This window comes from Ruditapes philippinarum, unplaced genomic scaffold (genome assembly GCF_026571515.1).
Source record: "Ruditapes philippinarum isolate M1 unplaced genomic scaffold, ASM2657151v2 ctg134_1_1_1_1, whole genome shotgun sequence".
Lineage (NCBI taxonomy): Eukaryota > Metazoa > Mollusca > Bivalvia > Venerida > Veneridae > Ruditapes > Ruditapes philippinarum.
This window is the reverse complement of record NW_026852258.1, coordinates 95,150-113,422: the sequence shown is the minus strand read 5'-3', so window position 1 is coordinate 113,422 and position 18,273 is coordinate 95,150. Positions and strand designations below refer to the sequence as shown.

At 30.0% G+C, this 18,273-nt stretch overlaps 1 protein-coding gene across 3 annotated transcripts in view; it reads left to right on the top strand.

The window, feature by feature from the left end:
* LOC132754543 (A disintegrin and metalloproteinase with thrombospondin motifs 7-like) overlaps positions 1-18,273 on the top strand; it is a 113,606-nt gene that overhangs the window by 72,530 nt on the left and 22,803 nt on the right. For all 3 annotated transcript variants that reach the window (XM_060745190.1, XM_060745198.1, XM_060745186.1), the window contains 5 exons: positions 8,002-8,194; positions 9,339-9,535; positions 9,872-9,955; positions 11,525-11,649; positions 11,827-11,976. In XM_060745190.1, the coding sequence (XP_060601173.1) occupies positions 8,002-8,194; positions 9,339-9,535; positions 9,872-9,955; positions 11,525-11,649; positions 11,827-11,976 (749 nt within the window). The remainder of the gene's footprint in view (positions 1-8,001; positions 8,195-9,338; positions 9,536-9,871; positions 9,956-11,524; positions 11,650-11,826; positions 11,977-18,273) is intronic.

The window sequence follows — 18,273 nt, the reverse complement described above, 5'->3', positions numbered from 1 at the left end:
GTCATATCATTATATTTCAGTCCTATCACATCGCAACCCCATATGAGATATATTCCTAAAGAATATGAAAGATACCTGGCCACCAACTCAACAAATATAGTCATATGAGCCAACTTGATATTGTCTGCGAAGAATGATATAGAATGGAGTCAAGACCCCCTTTTACTAAACCTCCCCTAAATAAAAAGGCAAAAAAGTAAACAATGATCTGTTCTATATCATTTGCTGAATCTTACTATGTGTTTTAATGTATTTAATATTTCACCAGTTTTGGGATATTCTCATTATTATTATTATACAAAATTGAAAAAGAAACCAATGTTTGGCTATTCCATTCCAAATTCGCTTGTTAAAACCTGGAAAGAATGTTCGTGCATGTCGGTCGTGCATACAGAAACTATGTGTCAGGTTTCAGTCCGAGGTGCATAATCTTATCGATCAGTCAAGCTCATTTTTATTTTTCTCCATGATGCATATAATGGTCTCATTGGCCTCATGTGCATCAAAATTGTATCATCTCAAAAATCGACTTGCATACATATTTAGTATCATTCTGTGAATTACTGAATTCAACATTTATAGGTCACCTTTTGGTTGATAGTAACATTGAAGGACATGAATGGTGACATGTCAAGGGTCCGTACTGTGAAGGCCTGAAAAGGCGGATGGACCCTCATTAAGCCTAGAATACATACATACATCATTATGTGAAAAGTATGTTAGGTATACATATATATTTTCCTTCAAACAAAACTTTTGTACCAAATATCAATATGATAGAGCAATGACCAAGCACATCAGTTTGCATAAGGATAATTTTCAATGGTGCAGCAATGTATATCAAAGACATTATGTTTGCATACCTGATTAATATTGGTAACATCTAACAGTTGTTATAATCAATATTCCTACATGATTTCTATTTGAACAGGAAGATAAGTTTATATAACAGGATTAAACATTTAATTAACCGTTCAATTACAAGGTAAACAAATAGATTAAACATCAATATTAATTCTAATTACTGTAAATGTCTAGATATAAAGGTGAATTAGTTGTAATCTTTCATTTCCTGAATTTTAAAATGTTATAAGCTTTTTTGTTCATTGAGATATGGATAAAAGTATTAACAAAAGTAACATTTAGATTAGTCTCTATTGGTTTTGCCACCTGTAAAAAATATAGATCTATGTTTATAATAATGGTTTCAATGAATAATAAAGTAAAACTGTTTCAAAACAAATACAACAAGATATAATTATATATGTATTTCCTTGTCGTTTACTCGATTTTGGTGATATTTGTTCATACACGAAGTTGAGTGACACAACTTAGCAACGGCTTGAGCGCAGTTTGCAATTCTAAACTTAACATCCATTGTATTGGAATGAAGCAATGATCAAAAGAATTTTTCTTTAACGTATACGACTGTCATTGTTTTAGCATCTGTGTAGAACAGTAGATTTATTTTATAAGCTTTGATCTATATCACACCCTTGCATCATATTGTAACTATATTCACATTACCATCACATGTACTGTTATTTGGTTTCTTTTTTATACCTTACCTGTATTTCTTTCGTTACAGTTTGTTTTTCTCCCTTAGAAAATTTAAAACAAAACAGAAACAACGCCTATGGTTAAACTAAATCTGAACTTTACGTTATCTTATTTATGCATTTTTCTTTGTCATATTTTTACAAAATAAGTGATATCATCTCAGCTTGACTTCAGACATCTTAGTCAGTTCCATTCTATCAATAATCATTACCTGCTGTTTCTGCTGCGCTTTTGACAAGTTTGATGGTGTCAATTAACTTGATTCACATTTGTCATTGATAAGATTTAATATAACAAATAAACAAAAGGCGAAATGAATAATATGAACAATATGAATCAAAAATAAATTTGAAATAGTTTGATTGGAGAGATATTTTTCGAGAGACATCACTAATATTTAGGTTATTTAATGTGCAGTACTCTTGTAAATACTTAATCACTTTCATGGTCAAATATTCCATAGTGTTTACTATTGCCATATTTCGAACATTTACATTAGCCAACCAACCCTTGTTACACACTCTTATTGCATCTAAATGATGGTTTTATTCAAATTAAACTACATATTCAAATATCATAAAGCAATCGGTTAATAATCTGTTCGTTTTACTTAAGAAAGCTTTGATTTGGCCATATTACATAAACATTGTTTGAGAAATGAAGTTGGCTCTGTAACATTGCAGTCAAAAACCATATATCCAAATCATTAAAAGAAGTTAGTTAAAGGTATAAGGATATTCGTGTTCTATTTCTTAAAAATGAACGTAACCAGACTTTCTTACTCCGGCGGACTGTACAGACAGTAATATGTAGCTCGAGGGTAACTGATCTTACAGTCAGTGGTAATGAGTCTTTGCCATTTTCTTGTATATAACATCATTTCTGAAAACAAAATTACGAACAATATATTGTAATTTAGCACTTGTCTCTTATAGTCAGTTTCGTATTTACAACTTTTCCGAAACGACGGAAAGACGTCTTTATAAACATGAAGCTCATCTATAGAAGGTGCCGAAATTACATCGTATTATGCACGTGACACACTTTTAACGGTTGAAGAGTAAGATGACATTTTCAGCACCAGTAACAACGCTAAAGCATCCAGTCTGATAAGCAAGAAAATAGAAGATAAAGTAATATCAACATGTTTTTACCCCACTTGACCTTAAATATAGCAAATCTCAAAATAAATGGTTTTCATATAAACGTACATATAACCTCAATAGAAATCTTAAGATATTTATTTTGAACGATTGAGTTGTTTAGTTAAAATAACTTATATATAGGTAAACATATTTGTATATATATCCATTCATGTATCTGTGTCAGCTTGCCATTATGAATCCCTCATTTCAGGTTTTAATGAGACATAGATATTTAAATGTGAAAACGATATTAAAGGATCAATCAGGTTTACCAGTATACGTAATTTACTCAAGTAGAAAATCGGAGACGAGGTGATGACACGATGGTACAGCTATCAAACATATACATGTATTATTAACATAAATATACTTAATGAAATGCTTTAAGGTACAAAGATTGAATCGGATGGAAGTTTTATTGGTAAAATACAGCAAGGACAAGATAACCACAATATTAAACATATAATTATATAATGAATGATTTAAACATGGTGTTACCTACATTTCCATAGACAACGAATTAAGATTAAGAATTGTATTCTGTGTAAGTTGATTTTTAATTCAAAGTTGTCAAGTATAAAATGGTATTAGGTAGACCCAATGATATCTTTTAATTACCAAGTACACTTACTGGATTAGACATAACGGAAACGTTTTATAGTTTTATCAGACATTTTAGAGGACACATTATTATTAATATCTGTATTTGCATAAAGCCCTAATTAATAAACAAATTAAGTTTGTGTTAACATATGCACAATGTACTTGTTCCCCTTTGTCTCAGATTAAGGTCATGTGGTGTTCGTGTTTTTAGCAATTAAAAAGATGAGAAAAAAAATTTAGACTTTGACTTTGATGCCTTAATCCATTCCATACATTACGAATTAATATCGATGATAGGAAATTGATAACTATCTTACCGGAAGTAATCAAGCTGAGTTCTGCAGTGATACTGCACTCTTAATTGATAAGTTCAGGTATCTGCCTAGTTTTATTTCTATCTTACTATGTAGTGGAGAATTTTAGAAGAAAGTTGTTAACATCTGTTTTGCCTACAGGCATTGTAGTTGTTTCTATCAGTCAGTTAATTGAAGTTTGAGGATCTATATTTGAATATCGAGAAAGGTATCTCTGTCGTAAGAATAATACCCAAACATTTTATACCTGATATGTTATGTTAAACATTGTATATCGTTATTAGTTTTAAATCAGAATAACAAAAAAACAACAACAAAAAACAAAAAACCAAGTCAGATTGTTCATGAGTGTTTCTTATTGTATTTAAATCTCTTAATACAAGTGTTATATCAACTCTATTCACCGTGTTATTTAACAATATTATGGTCTTTATCCACCTTTCCCTCCAATCACTGGCTTTTATCAAGACGATAATCTTTATCGAAGGTAGTAAAAATGTTATATATGTTCGTATTTGCGAATATTTATTACCATTTTACTTTCATAGATTTCAATTGAAAGTTGCCAAATTACTAAGTGCTTTCATTTAACGGTTTCTATTTTTTGCACTTGTTTTATAATCAAAATACGAATCAAAATGTATATACAATGCATTAAATGACAGAAAAAACGTGCTTGCAATTTATTTTTTGTAATCGAAATGAAAAGGCGTAGTGTACATGGCTAATTTTTCATTAAGCGTTGATACATTGTTATACATTGAAGCTGTTATGAGAAATAATATTTTACTGTATGGAAAAACGGTAATTCCAAGGACATGAGATCATTACAGAAGTTTCAGAACTTTACAAATATTGATAGTCCCGCCAAAATGTACAGCATAAATCAGTTACAATATTATTATATCTTGAAAGTTCTCACAGAGACCACAAGAATACAAAAATAAAAATATTTATTAAATTATAACGGCTGTAACATTAAGTGCATCTAATATATTAGCATTTTTTAAACATTTAAATTCCATATATATACAGACCTTACTATTTAAATCCCTTGCTATGTATCATACTCTGTCATAGTTGTCGTCCTTGCTGGTAACGTACACCATGGACCACCACTAAATAGTGTAATAAATAATCGTTTGATAAAATCTTTATTGCTTCCTTGCGAGATAGACAGGACTTAACAGATAAAATTATATGACGAAATGTTCGCTCCTGTGACCACGTATAAATGTTAGATTGACCTGAGGTCAACTATTTTACAGGGGATCCTTCGAAATGAAATAGATATTTATGCCCTAAGAAAACAATGGGCGAAACTAATTTAAATTGAATTTTGGAGAAAGGGGATCAGATGTTGAAAAACCTGCTAATCCGAGTATGCAATTTTCAGCAATTTACTTTTCCATCTAAATTCACGGACATCATATCTAAATGAAATGCGTCTTATAAGACATAAAATAAAAGTCTATTCTTAAATGGATTTAAAGACACTAGTTCTTTTTTCTCACATAAATCACTATGATTACGAGCATATGCCGCTTTTAATGTGTCACATTGAATGTTCTATGATAACCGACGTATACATACAAATGTAGATGTATCTAAATTCAAACATCCAACATTTCAGGTTTAATTATCTAGTTCTGCTTAAGCCGGTCTAAAGGATGTGGACAGTAGCTTGCATTTATAAGTACGTTCCATTACATTCCATTAACAAGCTCATCCAAACCAAGGCTGCAATATGTTTATTTTTTTGCCGGTTTTGCGTCCTATACTGATTACGCATTTCTTTGTTCAGTAGAGATAATGTATTAAATGAAAGATGCAACATCTTTATAGACACTATCTGGTATTATGCCTAAACTTTTGAATAGTGTGAATAATGGAGATCTTTTCAAACATACACACGAAAAACAAAACATATAAAAGAAATGTGTTTTACGAACTTCGAATAAAGCAAAATTTCATCATGTTTTTGAATTACATAAGATTTTGTCTATTAATTAATATACATGTACAAGCAAAATCGAAAATGTAGAACTGTTACATTTTTCCGTAGTTAATTTCATTATTACATCTAAAACGTTAACAATCATTAAAAAGTACTTAATTTTAGTACCCAATTTTATACAAATTACTAAATTATCTCTTTCTTTATAATCTGAAATCTCGATAATCATTTTCCGACTTGCCGACTACATCATTCGAGCATCCATTTTTCTGTTTCTTCATCTCAATTGCCTACCACTTCTCTCATTGCATGTAGTCTTTTCTTTAACTATATCGCCCTGACTGTTATCAGTATCAGAAAGATTACATTTAATTGTAGTCGTAAACGTGTCATTTAACGAAACATTTTCCAAAATATATGGCCTAGTTTAATCTGATATATGTAACGTTTTTATTTGAAATATTTATTAAAATGAGGTATTAAAATGTACAATTAAATTTCAATTTTTACAGAGATAAATGCTAACAAAGAATTGCATCGTATATCGGCGACTTGCCATTTTGGTTTATTTATGATTTGTATTTAAAGATTTTGATAGTAGTAATCCCAAACGTTTTCGAAAATATACATTAGGAGCAACATGTATTTATTATTTTTGACGAGAATTGTAGAGTTGTTCTATACGAGAACACCGGATCTCTCCGATAATATAACGGTAATCAAAACCTGATAGATAAGTTGATGGTTACTTTTATACTATCTTCAGTCACACATGCAGAAAGAGAAACAGTAATAAAACAACATGAATGGACAATTTGCTAAAACAACCTTATTGTATAATTTTATTCAAATGACTGTTAACATTGTTTAAACAAGATAATCAGTCAGACACTAGACGTGTGCGATAGTTTCATCTCAATGTTACCAAGTACACCATGCAGTGCTGTCTTTAACATTTGTTCTCAGTTCATGCGAATAAGCTTAAAATCTATGTCTAGTAATAAAGTTAATTCATCAATTATTCGCTGTCTATGATAATAATGATGATATCGCCATTTTCATTGTTTTAAAATGTTTTTTACAAGAGAAAGCTTTCAAGGTAATAAAGAAGGTACAAAAGTAAAGCAAAAATGTTCATAGTTCTAAAGCCATTGAGTTGGAGTCCCCCCCATTTGTTTCATTGTTTGTTGGCATTGTTTTTCAATGAAACTTTATGCAGTCTGCTTAGCTCAGCAACTTCAGCTTTTTTGATGTTAAGTATATTACTTTGCATTTGTCTTGTTATTAATGATGAAATTACATGAATGTTCTATAACAATATACGTGGCTAAATTGGACAAGAACATTAGAGATTTTGCGTTGACATATGCTGTTATATACAAAATGTGCATCAAAGAATATACAATATCTATAATGGCATGTAAAAAGCATCAACCTAATAATAAAAGTATTACACTAAACTTGTTATATCTCTCTTTTTTGTAATGAATAATTCAGCAATTCGTGATTTGCTATGTTTCTGTTATACAGCAGTCAAGCAGGTTCAGTATCTCATTAATAATGTAAAAGTGATATAGAATCAATAATATATCAAATAATGAAGAATTGTTAAATGTACATTTCCAGGCAGCATTTATTGTACTATTCAGACCAGCGGATTATTTGATTTAAACATTTGACATCCATATTTGCGAATGTCAGATCTATTCATGTTCCGCTCCGCTAAGAGATTATAGATTTTAATTTGTTTTGCGATTGTAATTATTCCGATAAAATTCTACTCAGTCTAATGTTTGCTGAGATTTGACGCATGGAATCATATAAATCAAGTAAAACAAAACTATAAAATGACGAATTTTATTACAGTTTCAGCAATGGTAACACAGTTTTAAAGATTGTTACATAAAGAGATTAAAATGTACACTATTTATGTTGCCAATTAGTCTAAGGGTGATAAGAACAAACATTTTAGCATGCAACGGGACAAGTGTTACATATCTCTTGATAATAATCATCCTCATACAGTCATAAATGATGCAGGGAGAATGTCTTACTTACACTGAAGATAGATTTGTATAATATTTAATACTGTTAACTTTTCGTACTACTAGAAAATTAAATCTGAATGGAAAATAAGGATCAATAAATATCGATGCGCATTATTTTGGTGCAGAAAGGTGAACACTTTGAGAGTTTACAAAACTTGTGAGCTGTTATCTCTTCTTGTATTGACGTAAACCAACACAAAATCTGCTATTTATTTTTATTTTTTTATGTTAATCTGTTCAGTTGAAGCGGATATATGTGTAAATATACAGTTTCTTGGTTTCGTATCGTAAACTTATATCATTTACATTCATACATGTATAAATGATATGTAATTTTAAATCAATGCGCTTTATTTCTGAAATTATTATTTCAGCAAGGATTCATACATACGAAACATGGCGAATATTTCATAGAACCTTTAGACAGAAGTCCTTCTACACCAGAAGGTCATCATCGTCACGTGATCTACAAAAGGACTGCATTACCCGCTCATCTGGACCCTGTACAGTTAGCGGCAAACATACATCGGCGTGAAAGTTCCGAGGATGATTCATGTGGAGTTAAAGGTATAAACTTAAGCATCAGACCACCGGAGATTGAAGGGAATTTTGTAAACGTTACTCTTGTCCAAAATTATAAATACCTTTAAAATTCATTCAAACGACTTGAAGGATGTCACATTTTTTTTAATTTTTCGTGGTTAAATGCAGACTAATTGTAACATAATACATGTATTATGTGTAAAATAACTAAGAATTTGATATAATATTTCTTTTCATATATTTCAAATGTTTGAATTCATCATGCAAAAGACTCTTTGTCTTCGCGATCAATGTAGACTACAAATTTTCCACACCTCCCCCATCCCGCCCCCCACACAAAAAAATCACGAATAGTAACGTAACAACAAGTTACAATGTCCGCATTATATAAGGCGTCTTGCAGACGATACTTGTTCGATATAATGATAAAATAATTTAATATCAAGTATGAATATATGAAAATTACATACTGTTCATTTCATGAAACGAAATAGATGCCGCGATGATGTAAGCACCGTTTAAATGTAATTGGCATATGTTGTAAATAATATTTTATCAGTTTTAATATCAGCAATTTGCAGCAAATTTTAAATTTGTTTTTACATTAAATGGGAAAATTGATAAACCTATTTGTTGGTTAAATTTGCAACACTCATATTACATGCATCATAAAGAAAATCTAATGAAACATGATCGTTACTTAGATTGAAAAAGTGTGTCATGTTTTTTTTATTATAACAGGAAATTTATGTTACCAAATGAGCTACTTCACGTCATGCTAACGGCTAATGCATTTTGTGCCTCACATCACAAAAATACGAGTACTTTCACATTCTCAACATTGATGTATAATAGCGGGTCTCAGCTTCACACTTATGTGTAACATAGTTTTAGTTATATTACATCGTCATCGTGGCAAAGATAGGTGTAACTTAATTTTGGTTATATTACAATATGAATATAGCAATGATCAATATATATCCACACGTTACACAATACTTATCAAACTAAATATTTTGAACTATTAAAACTGGACAAATGCCTGTACAGATTTTTTTTTCATTTATCAAGACAGAATATTTTATGAGTTAAAATATTGATAGAACAAAAGAAAGGATTAATTATTTTGATGTAATAAACACTAATATTTAGCTCATACTTTTAATAGAGTTTGCCAATGCAAATAAACAAAGGGAGAGATGGGAACAACATCACAGGAGGAAAAAGTCGACAAAGCATCATCGAAGCAAGAGGTCATTTTCCACAGAAAGATATGTGGAAACGCTTGTTGTCGTGGACCATAGCATGATCAAATACCATAACAACGAGGACCTCGACAACTATGTTCTGACAGTCATGAATATGGTATACATAGCGGAATTTGTATATTTTTAAGACAGATTTGTCAAATGTAGTCTTATTCCCTGTAACACTTTTATGCAAAACCATTTGCTCTACAACGTGTACAAAATATATTATATATATATCAATGCCTAAATATTATTAGAATGTAATGCGTACAAAACGTATTATTTATATACCACAGTCTGAATATTATACGAATGTACATAGTTTGTAACAATAATCATCTTCTATAATTGTCCAACGCTTGCTGAGGAATTTTAAATAATGTACATTTTTATTTTGAATATAAAAAATGATGTCTAATTTTTTTAATATTCTAATGTTTGTTTCATACAGGTTGCTACAATGTTCCATGATGCAACAGTTGGGAACTCTATCAGTATAGTTCTTGTCAGAATTCTGCTGATGGAAGAAGATCAGGTACTATTATAACTCATCATCATTTTTGCTTACAAGAAGAGCGATCTACTAAATGCATTTTGACATTATTGTTTCGTTTAGATTTAGTTTATTTATCAATGAATAATAATTTAATGACAAACAATATAAGTGTACTGAGAGAAACGTCTGCATTACAGATGTTTAGTTTATCATCAGTTTTGCAACAAAAATGATCAACAAACACTAATCACTATTTTGATTTGCTTGACTCTAATTTAAAACTTTCTTCTGTATTTGAGTTAATTTCGGATTTATTCAGTTACTCAGTCTTATTTGATAACTTCTATTCTTAGAATGTGAATTTATTTTCTATGCTTACTCGTATTTCTATTTGTTTCTTTTTTAAAGTTAAGCTTTAGTCAATTGCTTGACCACCACAGTATTTAACATTTAACTAGCATTGTCTAAAAGTTATATGAAGAAAATCTCCAGTTTTATTTTACTGCAAGTTGTCTTCAGATGGCTTTATTTACATTTTACATTTCTCTTTTTTTCTAGTGCATCATTAATCGTTTTCTTATCCACAAAATTATAAATGATTCTGTTATCGACAATGTTCTACGATAACATATCTGTCTCTAAAATAAGCTATTCCGTATCACTTGAGTGACATATGCACGAGATAAGCGTGTCTCAAGAATAATTTTGGCAGCACTTTAGAGACACTCCTGCAATAAATGTCAATATTTATATTACATCGATGAAAGAAAATGCTTTCATATTTCACTCACAGTAATAACGTACAATAAAATAATATTATATTGGGAAAAACTTTACGAGCCCATTATACGAGTATTGGACTGGTAGGAAACATGATATGCTGGATTGCAGAGCAAGTATAGCAACTGAAAGGGTAGCATTAAGTATAATCTTAACGTTAAAATCCTTTTCATTTATCAGATATGTTATCAATACAATATAAATGAGTATGATTTAGTAGCAATATATACAGCCTGCTTTAAAGTTTACTTGTATCATAGTTTGTAAACCTTTCTGTTGAAAATGTGTCAGTGATAAATCGTATACATATACATGCACAGTGCTTTAACTGGAGTACAGGTGTTAGTTCCCGGCACTCCAGAGCGTACCCGTTGATTGGCTCATTTACTTTCCTTGGTTTTACTTGTTGTGATGACAGAGAAAGGGATAGCAATAGAAATGCCTTATTCATTTGCCCGTTCATTGATAACTGTTTTCTTTGGTTTCATATTGTTACAACAAGGAACGTGTTTTATTTTTTATTTTTCTTCAATTTTACCTATGACACAACAGAGAAAGAGCATCAAAACATTCGGCAATCTTATTTATACTCCTCGGGAGCAACGCTCTCCATAACCTCGTGTTTCGATGCTCTTTCTATTACGTATATCATTATCTATTTGTTTTTTTGAAAACAACCTTTGTGGTAAAAGTGTTGATCGTAATTGTTGCCAAAACAAATTCAAACAATTGTGGATTGACGCATTAGTCACTTTATCGCTACTAGGCCATTAATGTTGTGTAATCTTTTATTCATATATTGATAATATTTGTGCACTTTTTTACCAGAAAGACCTGAATATAACGCATCATGCCGACAAAACCTTACAAAGTTTTTGCAAGTTCCAGAAGAAAATAAACTTTAAAGATGATGATCATCCAAATCATCATGATGTCGCAATTCTTCTTACAAGGTATGTTGTCTGTTAACAAGTTACTTCCATTTCAAATTTCTATCTTTTGTTTTTTGAAAAAATAAAGTTTGCCTAAAATGTGAGATATTCCTATTCAGCCATTACAGTCTAGTTATTGTGTTCTTATTCATTCGAGAAGGATTGTTTATCATTTCACCAATTTTATATACAATGCAGGAAAAATATTTGTTCCCGTCTGAATGAACCCTGTGGAACCCTTGGATTGGCGCAGGTATCTGGAATGTGCCAGCCACATAGAAGTTGCAGTATAAGTGAGGACACCGGACTGGCTTTGGCATATACAGTCACACATGAACTTGGCCATAAGTAAGTGCATAAACACTCTTTTATATTCCATATAAACGCCGTAGTGTAACCACACCTTTTGGAATACCATTTCAGGTGAAATTTATGTTTATTATAAATGCAACTTTAAGTAAAAGTCGTGAACTTTAGGTACAATGCACGTAAAATTGATGAAGGTCAAGGGAAATTACATGCAAGTCTCCAGAACCATTAATATAAGTTTACCGAAATGTGCCTTCAGTGTCACCTCTGTCATGTCAAATTGGCCTGTTTACTGAGTTTAACGTTGCCTAATAAAACAAGACATCAGCATACATTACAAATCTAGAATAGGAGTGATTCCTCGGAAGCCAGATATGATTAACATTATTTGCTTTTGCATGAGTTTCGCTGAGACAAATTGATTTCCTAGTCTATGTTGAAATATTTGAAATTGTAACTTTTGTATTCAGACTGTAATTTGTGTTTATTATTATTAGTAAATAGATAAATAATTAAAGATGTGCATAACTTTAAATACCAGATAAACTTTTATAATATGTAATACTTTAATAGCTTTGTATGTCGTTGTGATATTTCTCAGAGTATAATGTTAGATCTTTACAAACATCTTAAAGAAAATTATAGAATATGAAAGTTATCTTGATCCTTAACCCTATGACTTTAGAAGTTATTAAGCAGAACTTTGTCAGTCAGCATGTTTGTATTTTGTTCATTATGTTATACATATGACCGCCTCCGTCGTGGTCGAGGGGTTAGAGTGGATGACTTTTAATCCAGTTACCTCTCTGGCGTGGGTTCGATCCTCGGAAGATGCTTTGGTAGTTTAGCACGGAGGAAAGTAGTCTAGTACTGGTGTTACTCTCCAGGAACGATGGTTAGGAAACTACCCGCCTATATGACTGAAATACTGTTGGGAAAAAGCGTAAAATGAAACAAACAAACAAAACAAAGTTATATAATTATATGAACTATGTACATGTTGTACAAGTGGTGGAATCATTAAATCATTTATCTATATTTTACCTATAAAACAACAATGCATTTATTTCTTGGCAAACATTTGGATTTATAATTCCAGATATTTTATAAATTCCTTCTAACAATTATTAAATACATCATTAATTTTCTAATCATTTAATTTTAAAGACCATTTAATTGAAGATCGGACTCATAAAGATAAGTAATCTAGTTCTTTTTTTAAAATGTATGGTATTAAGTTCGTTATTAAATTTTCGAAGCTTGCCTTCAAATTTTAAACGCAAATTATTATAGTATTCTTTCTTCAATTCATAAAAAAGTTTGCAGTGACTAATATTGAATTACAAAAGAAGATCCTTACATAAAAAAGAGTGAAACATTACTAACTCTTTGTTTTATTTGCGAGCATTTGTTTATCAATGCACTGAAGTACATATCCTTGACAACGTGAAATCATCTAATTCAAGTAAAAGAAGCAACACGTTATTACAATTTGTACTCTAAACGATTTATTAGCTGGGTAAGTGATACAGATTGTACAAATTATGAAACGTTTCCCTCCATCATCAAATGCTAACAAGGTATTAACGTTAAGTTACCACCCATTGGCACATTTATCTCACCTGTACATTTAAATCACCTGGTATCATTAAAATGTGTATTCTATTACAAGGTTAAGCCTGTTTTGTGGAATAAAACAAGGTGATGTTTAGTCAGCTCTTTTATTCCGTGATTTCTTTGTGTCTTGTATTGCAAATATTACTCACAGGTTTCGGTGTTGAAGTTATGAATAATTTCATACTGATAGGTATTAATAAACTGACAACGTTTTTTCTTCCCGAATAAAACATTCAATTGTATTAGCACGTGAGGGAGAAGATTTGTATCACTGATTCTGGAATGCTAGAAAAACATTTGTTACAAGGAATGATATATACAAGTACAAACACGTTTGTCGTCGAATAAAAAGACTACCAAAATCTTGATTTAACAGTCTTGCAAGATTTAAAATAATCTTTACGGATGTTAGTTGACGATCGTTTTAAGTAATTTTAAATAGCATTTCTCACCCTGTCAGCTTTCTTTGTTTCGAGCATTAATCTCTTTTTACAATGTTAAAATAAAAAAGTAATAATCTATATAGTATCATAGTTGAATTTCCTATAAATATATTAGACACATTTGTTCTGATTAAATTAAGAATGTAATAAATGGTGTTTTGTGATACGAAAATCATTCTATAGTGTAAATATTGTCATTGAGGGTTAAATAGTCCCGATTATGATAACAATATAACAGTGATATCGTCGGCTTTGTTTATACTGTCGGGTTTGAACGCTTTATTGTTTCAGACATATATGTATTTATGCCAATGTAAATGTCTCAATGTCAGCCAAAGGGCGTGTAATTGTCAGGATCTTCAGTCAAGACAAGCAAATGCTGATGTAACTAAATTATATAAGATACATTATGATAAACATTAATGCCAACACCCTGACATTATCCAGGTTGTTGTACCATCAACACTTGTAATGATTGAGTCATTTTGGTGTTCATGCTACATGTGTATAGATTTTATTGTTTTGTTCATTATAAATTATCTTACAAAACAAATTGTTCACACTGAGTTAACTACCCACCCTAATCATAGAATATAGCAAAGCATGTCTTGAATTAGTAAAAGTATAATATTCCCTTACGAAGGGGTTAAGTTGGATTATACGGCTGTTTTCTATCTTAAAATTGACTTTGCTCAATAGTTATTTAATACATGTAAAACCAAATTACTGGCAGAGAAATATCGATGCCAAATTTCTTTGAATGTCAGAGATCTCAATATGAAAGAGAAGACTTTAAAGATATCTATTTTGTTAAATACATGCACTCGTTCAAAGAAAACATGTATTTTAACACAAATATTTGTGGTATTTTTGCTTCTGTGGCCGAGTGGTGAAGGTCGTTGGCATCAAACCACTTGCCCTTTACCTCTGTATGCTCAAATCCTTCCAGGGACATTTCTTTTTATTTAGAGAACGGAACGTCGATGGTACTACAAATATGCCCGCTAATGCCTGAAATAATACTCCATTCTCGCTATATAAACCTCCACTGTGTGGTGCAACGTAAAATCCAACCACAAAAAAATCATGGATTTTAGTGGTTTTTTCTCCATTATTAGTTTATTACTTCCAGTCCAGCCATGGGTATATTTTAAAACAAGTCTCATTTAAGTTTTTTACAATTCATTATATACAAAATCTTAAAAAGATCATTTTTGAGTATTTTATTCATTTTTCGCAAAGATAAATTGATGTTTGGTATGATACATACACTATTATAAAAAATACTTATCCATCGTGTGTACTAAATCCTAAACTGCAAAAACGTTTCCACATAAACTTTAAACTATCTTGATATTTCGGTCAATGATTTTTATTTTAGTAGAAAGTTAATTGCGCATTTAATTGGGTTTTTCTTTTCGTTTTGTATTTTAACCAGGTTGAATGACTCTGATAATGTTTTAAGATAATATTTAACTTTCTTGCATTTATTTAAATATACCTGTCTGTAATAATTTGATATATATTATCTCTTCAAATTGAATACCAACGTTTTCCTTGTAGCAATATGTGGCTTTGGTTTTTTAAAAAACATATTTTACAAGAGGCTGTGATGTCCGATATAAAAATAATAGTTTTAATTGTTATAAGAAGTATGTTCGGAAATTGCCAAAGTTTTGTATAACTTGCATTGGAACGATATTAGCTCTATTTCTGAAGAAAAGCAAGTTTTTGTCGTCATTACAAGAAGAAAAAATTGAAATGGATTTTGCATCATCTAAAGCTTTTTAAAGATGTATTTAAATTCCAAAATCAAATATTTAACATTTGTTTATAAATTTCATACTGGTTCAACTGATATATCCATGTTTAAAGTTGCATTATTAATTACACGACATAAGACAATAATGCTTAGTCAATCAATATAAAGCAGCTGTAAATACATATGTAATTAATTTACATTTACATTTATTTATAGACAATGTAATATGCAACGAAGTGCTTATATCCTAAAAAAAACAAAACATTTTCATCTAAACGGAGTAATTATATTTTTCGCAATATTTTTGACAAGGATTTTTGTGACTTTGATTATAGCAAATTTATCTTTATTAATCTATTATCTTTCTTATTCTCTACAAACATTCATGTTTTTAAACGTATCATACACCTAACCGTATGCAAATACAACATTTTGATCACTCTGGTAAAACAATTTAACTGCATGAACCGACAAAACAGCATAATACATCACTATAACAAATTGAATAAGTGCTAAACAATAAGTGTACTGTTACAAATAGCTCAGAAAATGTTGTTGCTACATCATAAAAGAGAAGCAAGGAATTTACAAAAAGTCTGCCACCCAGGAATATTTAAAGCACGTGACATAATTAAAACTACATTATACTGCCTCGTTAACAGAACAAGAAAATGATTTATACTCGTTTTAAAAAAGTTCTCTTCAATTTTCTTATCAAAACTAACTCATATTTAAATTGGGTTTGATTACTGAAAAATATAAGGATATTTTTTTCTGTAGAAAATATTCAAAAAACAAATTGCAAGAAAAGTATTTGATTTTTATCTTTAAATTATGAAATGCTAGAAAATAATTTTACAAGCTGTTCCAAAGAATAAATGTTCCCTTGTTGTGGATTCATGGCTACTGTTTTATTGCTGAAATAGATAACATTGTCGAAAACAAGCTTATTTATTGTTATAAAAATCATGTATGGTTTCATGTGCTCACATCATCAGGTAATAATTCCTGAGTAAATGCTCTAGAAATGGCCATGACATCAGCAATGTTATATTTTCAGTTGGAAATCAGAATCGTTTATTTCATATTTTGTTTGATGGTATATACTGACATGCACATTTGATTGTTGTCATAGTACTTTTGCAGCAGCTTTTGTACAAGAAGTTTAAACATTTGATGGATATTGCGTATTGGATTGATGCTTTATTTTTAGTTTAAACATAATCATACACATTCAATTATTATAATTATTCAATATATACAATGCTGAAATGAATTAGAACGAACGATATGCAATCTTTTTTAGTTCTCCGACTCTATTTTAAATTGACAACAAATTGATGTTGTTTATTTTTTATAGATTTATTGGAACGCGTGTTTAATTTTTTTTATCTAATACATGTATAAAGTCAATACAGCCATTAGTATGCCAAAGGCTTCGCATTAAGAAATAAATACTTAAGAACTCTTGCATTACATTATCGTTGTTTATGTTGGTATTGTTCGTAATTTGTGTAGGTATTGTGACAATATGCTCTTTGTATACAAAGTATGTTATTAGGTAAAAGGATAATTATCTTTTTTCAGAAATGAGTTTTTATAGCTTTGCTAGACAAATGACATGTATATAATACTTTAATATCTTACCAATTTAACTTTACCTTTTAACGTCATTATTTTAGTAATTTCTTTATTGCACTGCTCGTTTAAATATTTTGAATTAATTTTAAAAAACAATAAATAGTAATTAAGCTTACATTAAGATGTTTATTATTATATTGGCAATGTCTACAAAGCGGTGCTAAATCTAAAATAAACTTTCTTTACATTTAGTGCCAAGTTAAATTAAAAGTTTATTGATTCTGAAAAGTTAATATGCAATGGAATTTCTCTACGGAAAATAATTATTAGATAGTTAAACTATTTGTAACTAGTACATCTGTAAATGAAAGATCATTGATATCATCTAATGACAGTAATTTCATTGAATTGTACTTAAAAACAGTTTTAAAGCTGCATGCCTCGAGATGAGCCAAAATATTTTGACAAAAAGAAATCAAACTTGAGAAAATGTACTTTTGAAGTTTCAAGAAAAGTAAAAATAATCAAGATTAAAGTAATTATTTCCATGTTATGTCAGATATTACCGATTTTGCAGTATTTTCCATATTTCTAACGCAGTAAGGGCTATTTCTTGCGTATTTTTTTCAACTCTTTTTGGAAATTGGTTGTTGTAAGTTTTTTTTTGTTCCCTTAACAACTTCACACTTGCTGTTTTTAAGACATTTTCATGTTGACTATGACAGGAATCTGAAAACGTGCTGCTTTAATATAATATGTAACGGTTATTTCATGTGTGAGATTTAAAGGTTTTATAACGTACAGTTCTTTTTATTTGATCTATAACTAGCTTTATAGGGACTTCTTCGAACATTGTTAACAAAAAAAAAAGGACTGCACTCTCTGTTTTTCCAGAATATTTTTTTCTGATTTCGCAAAATGAACAAAAACGAA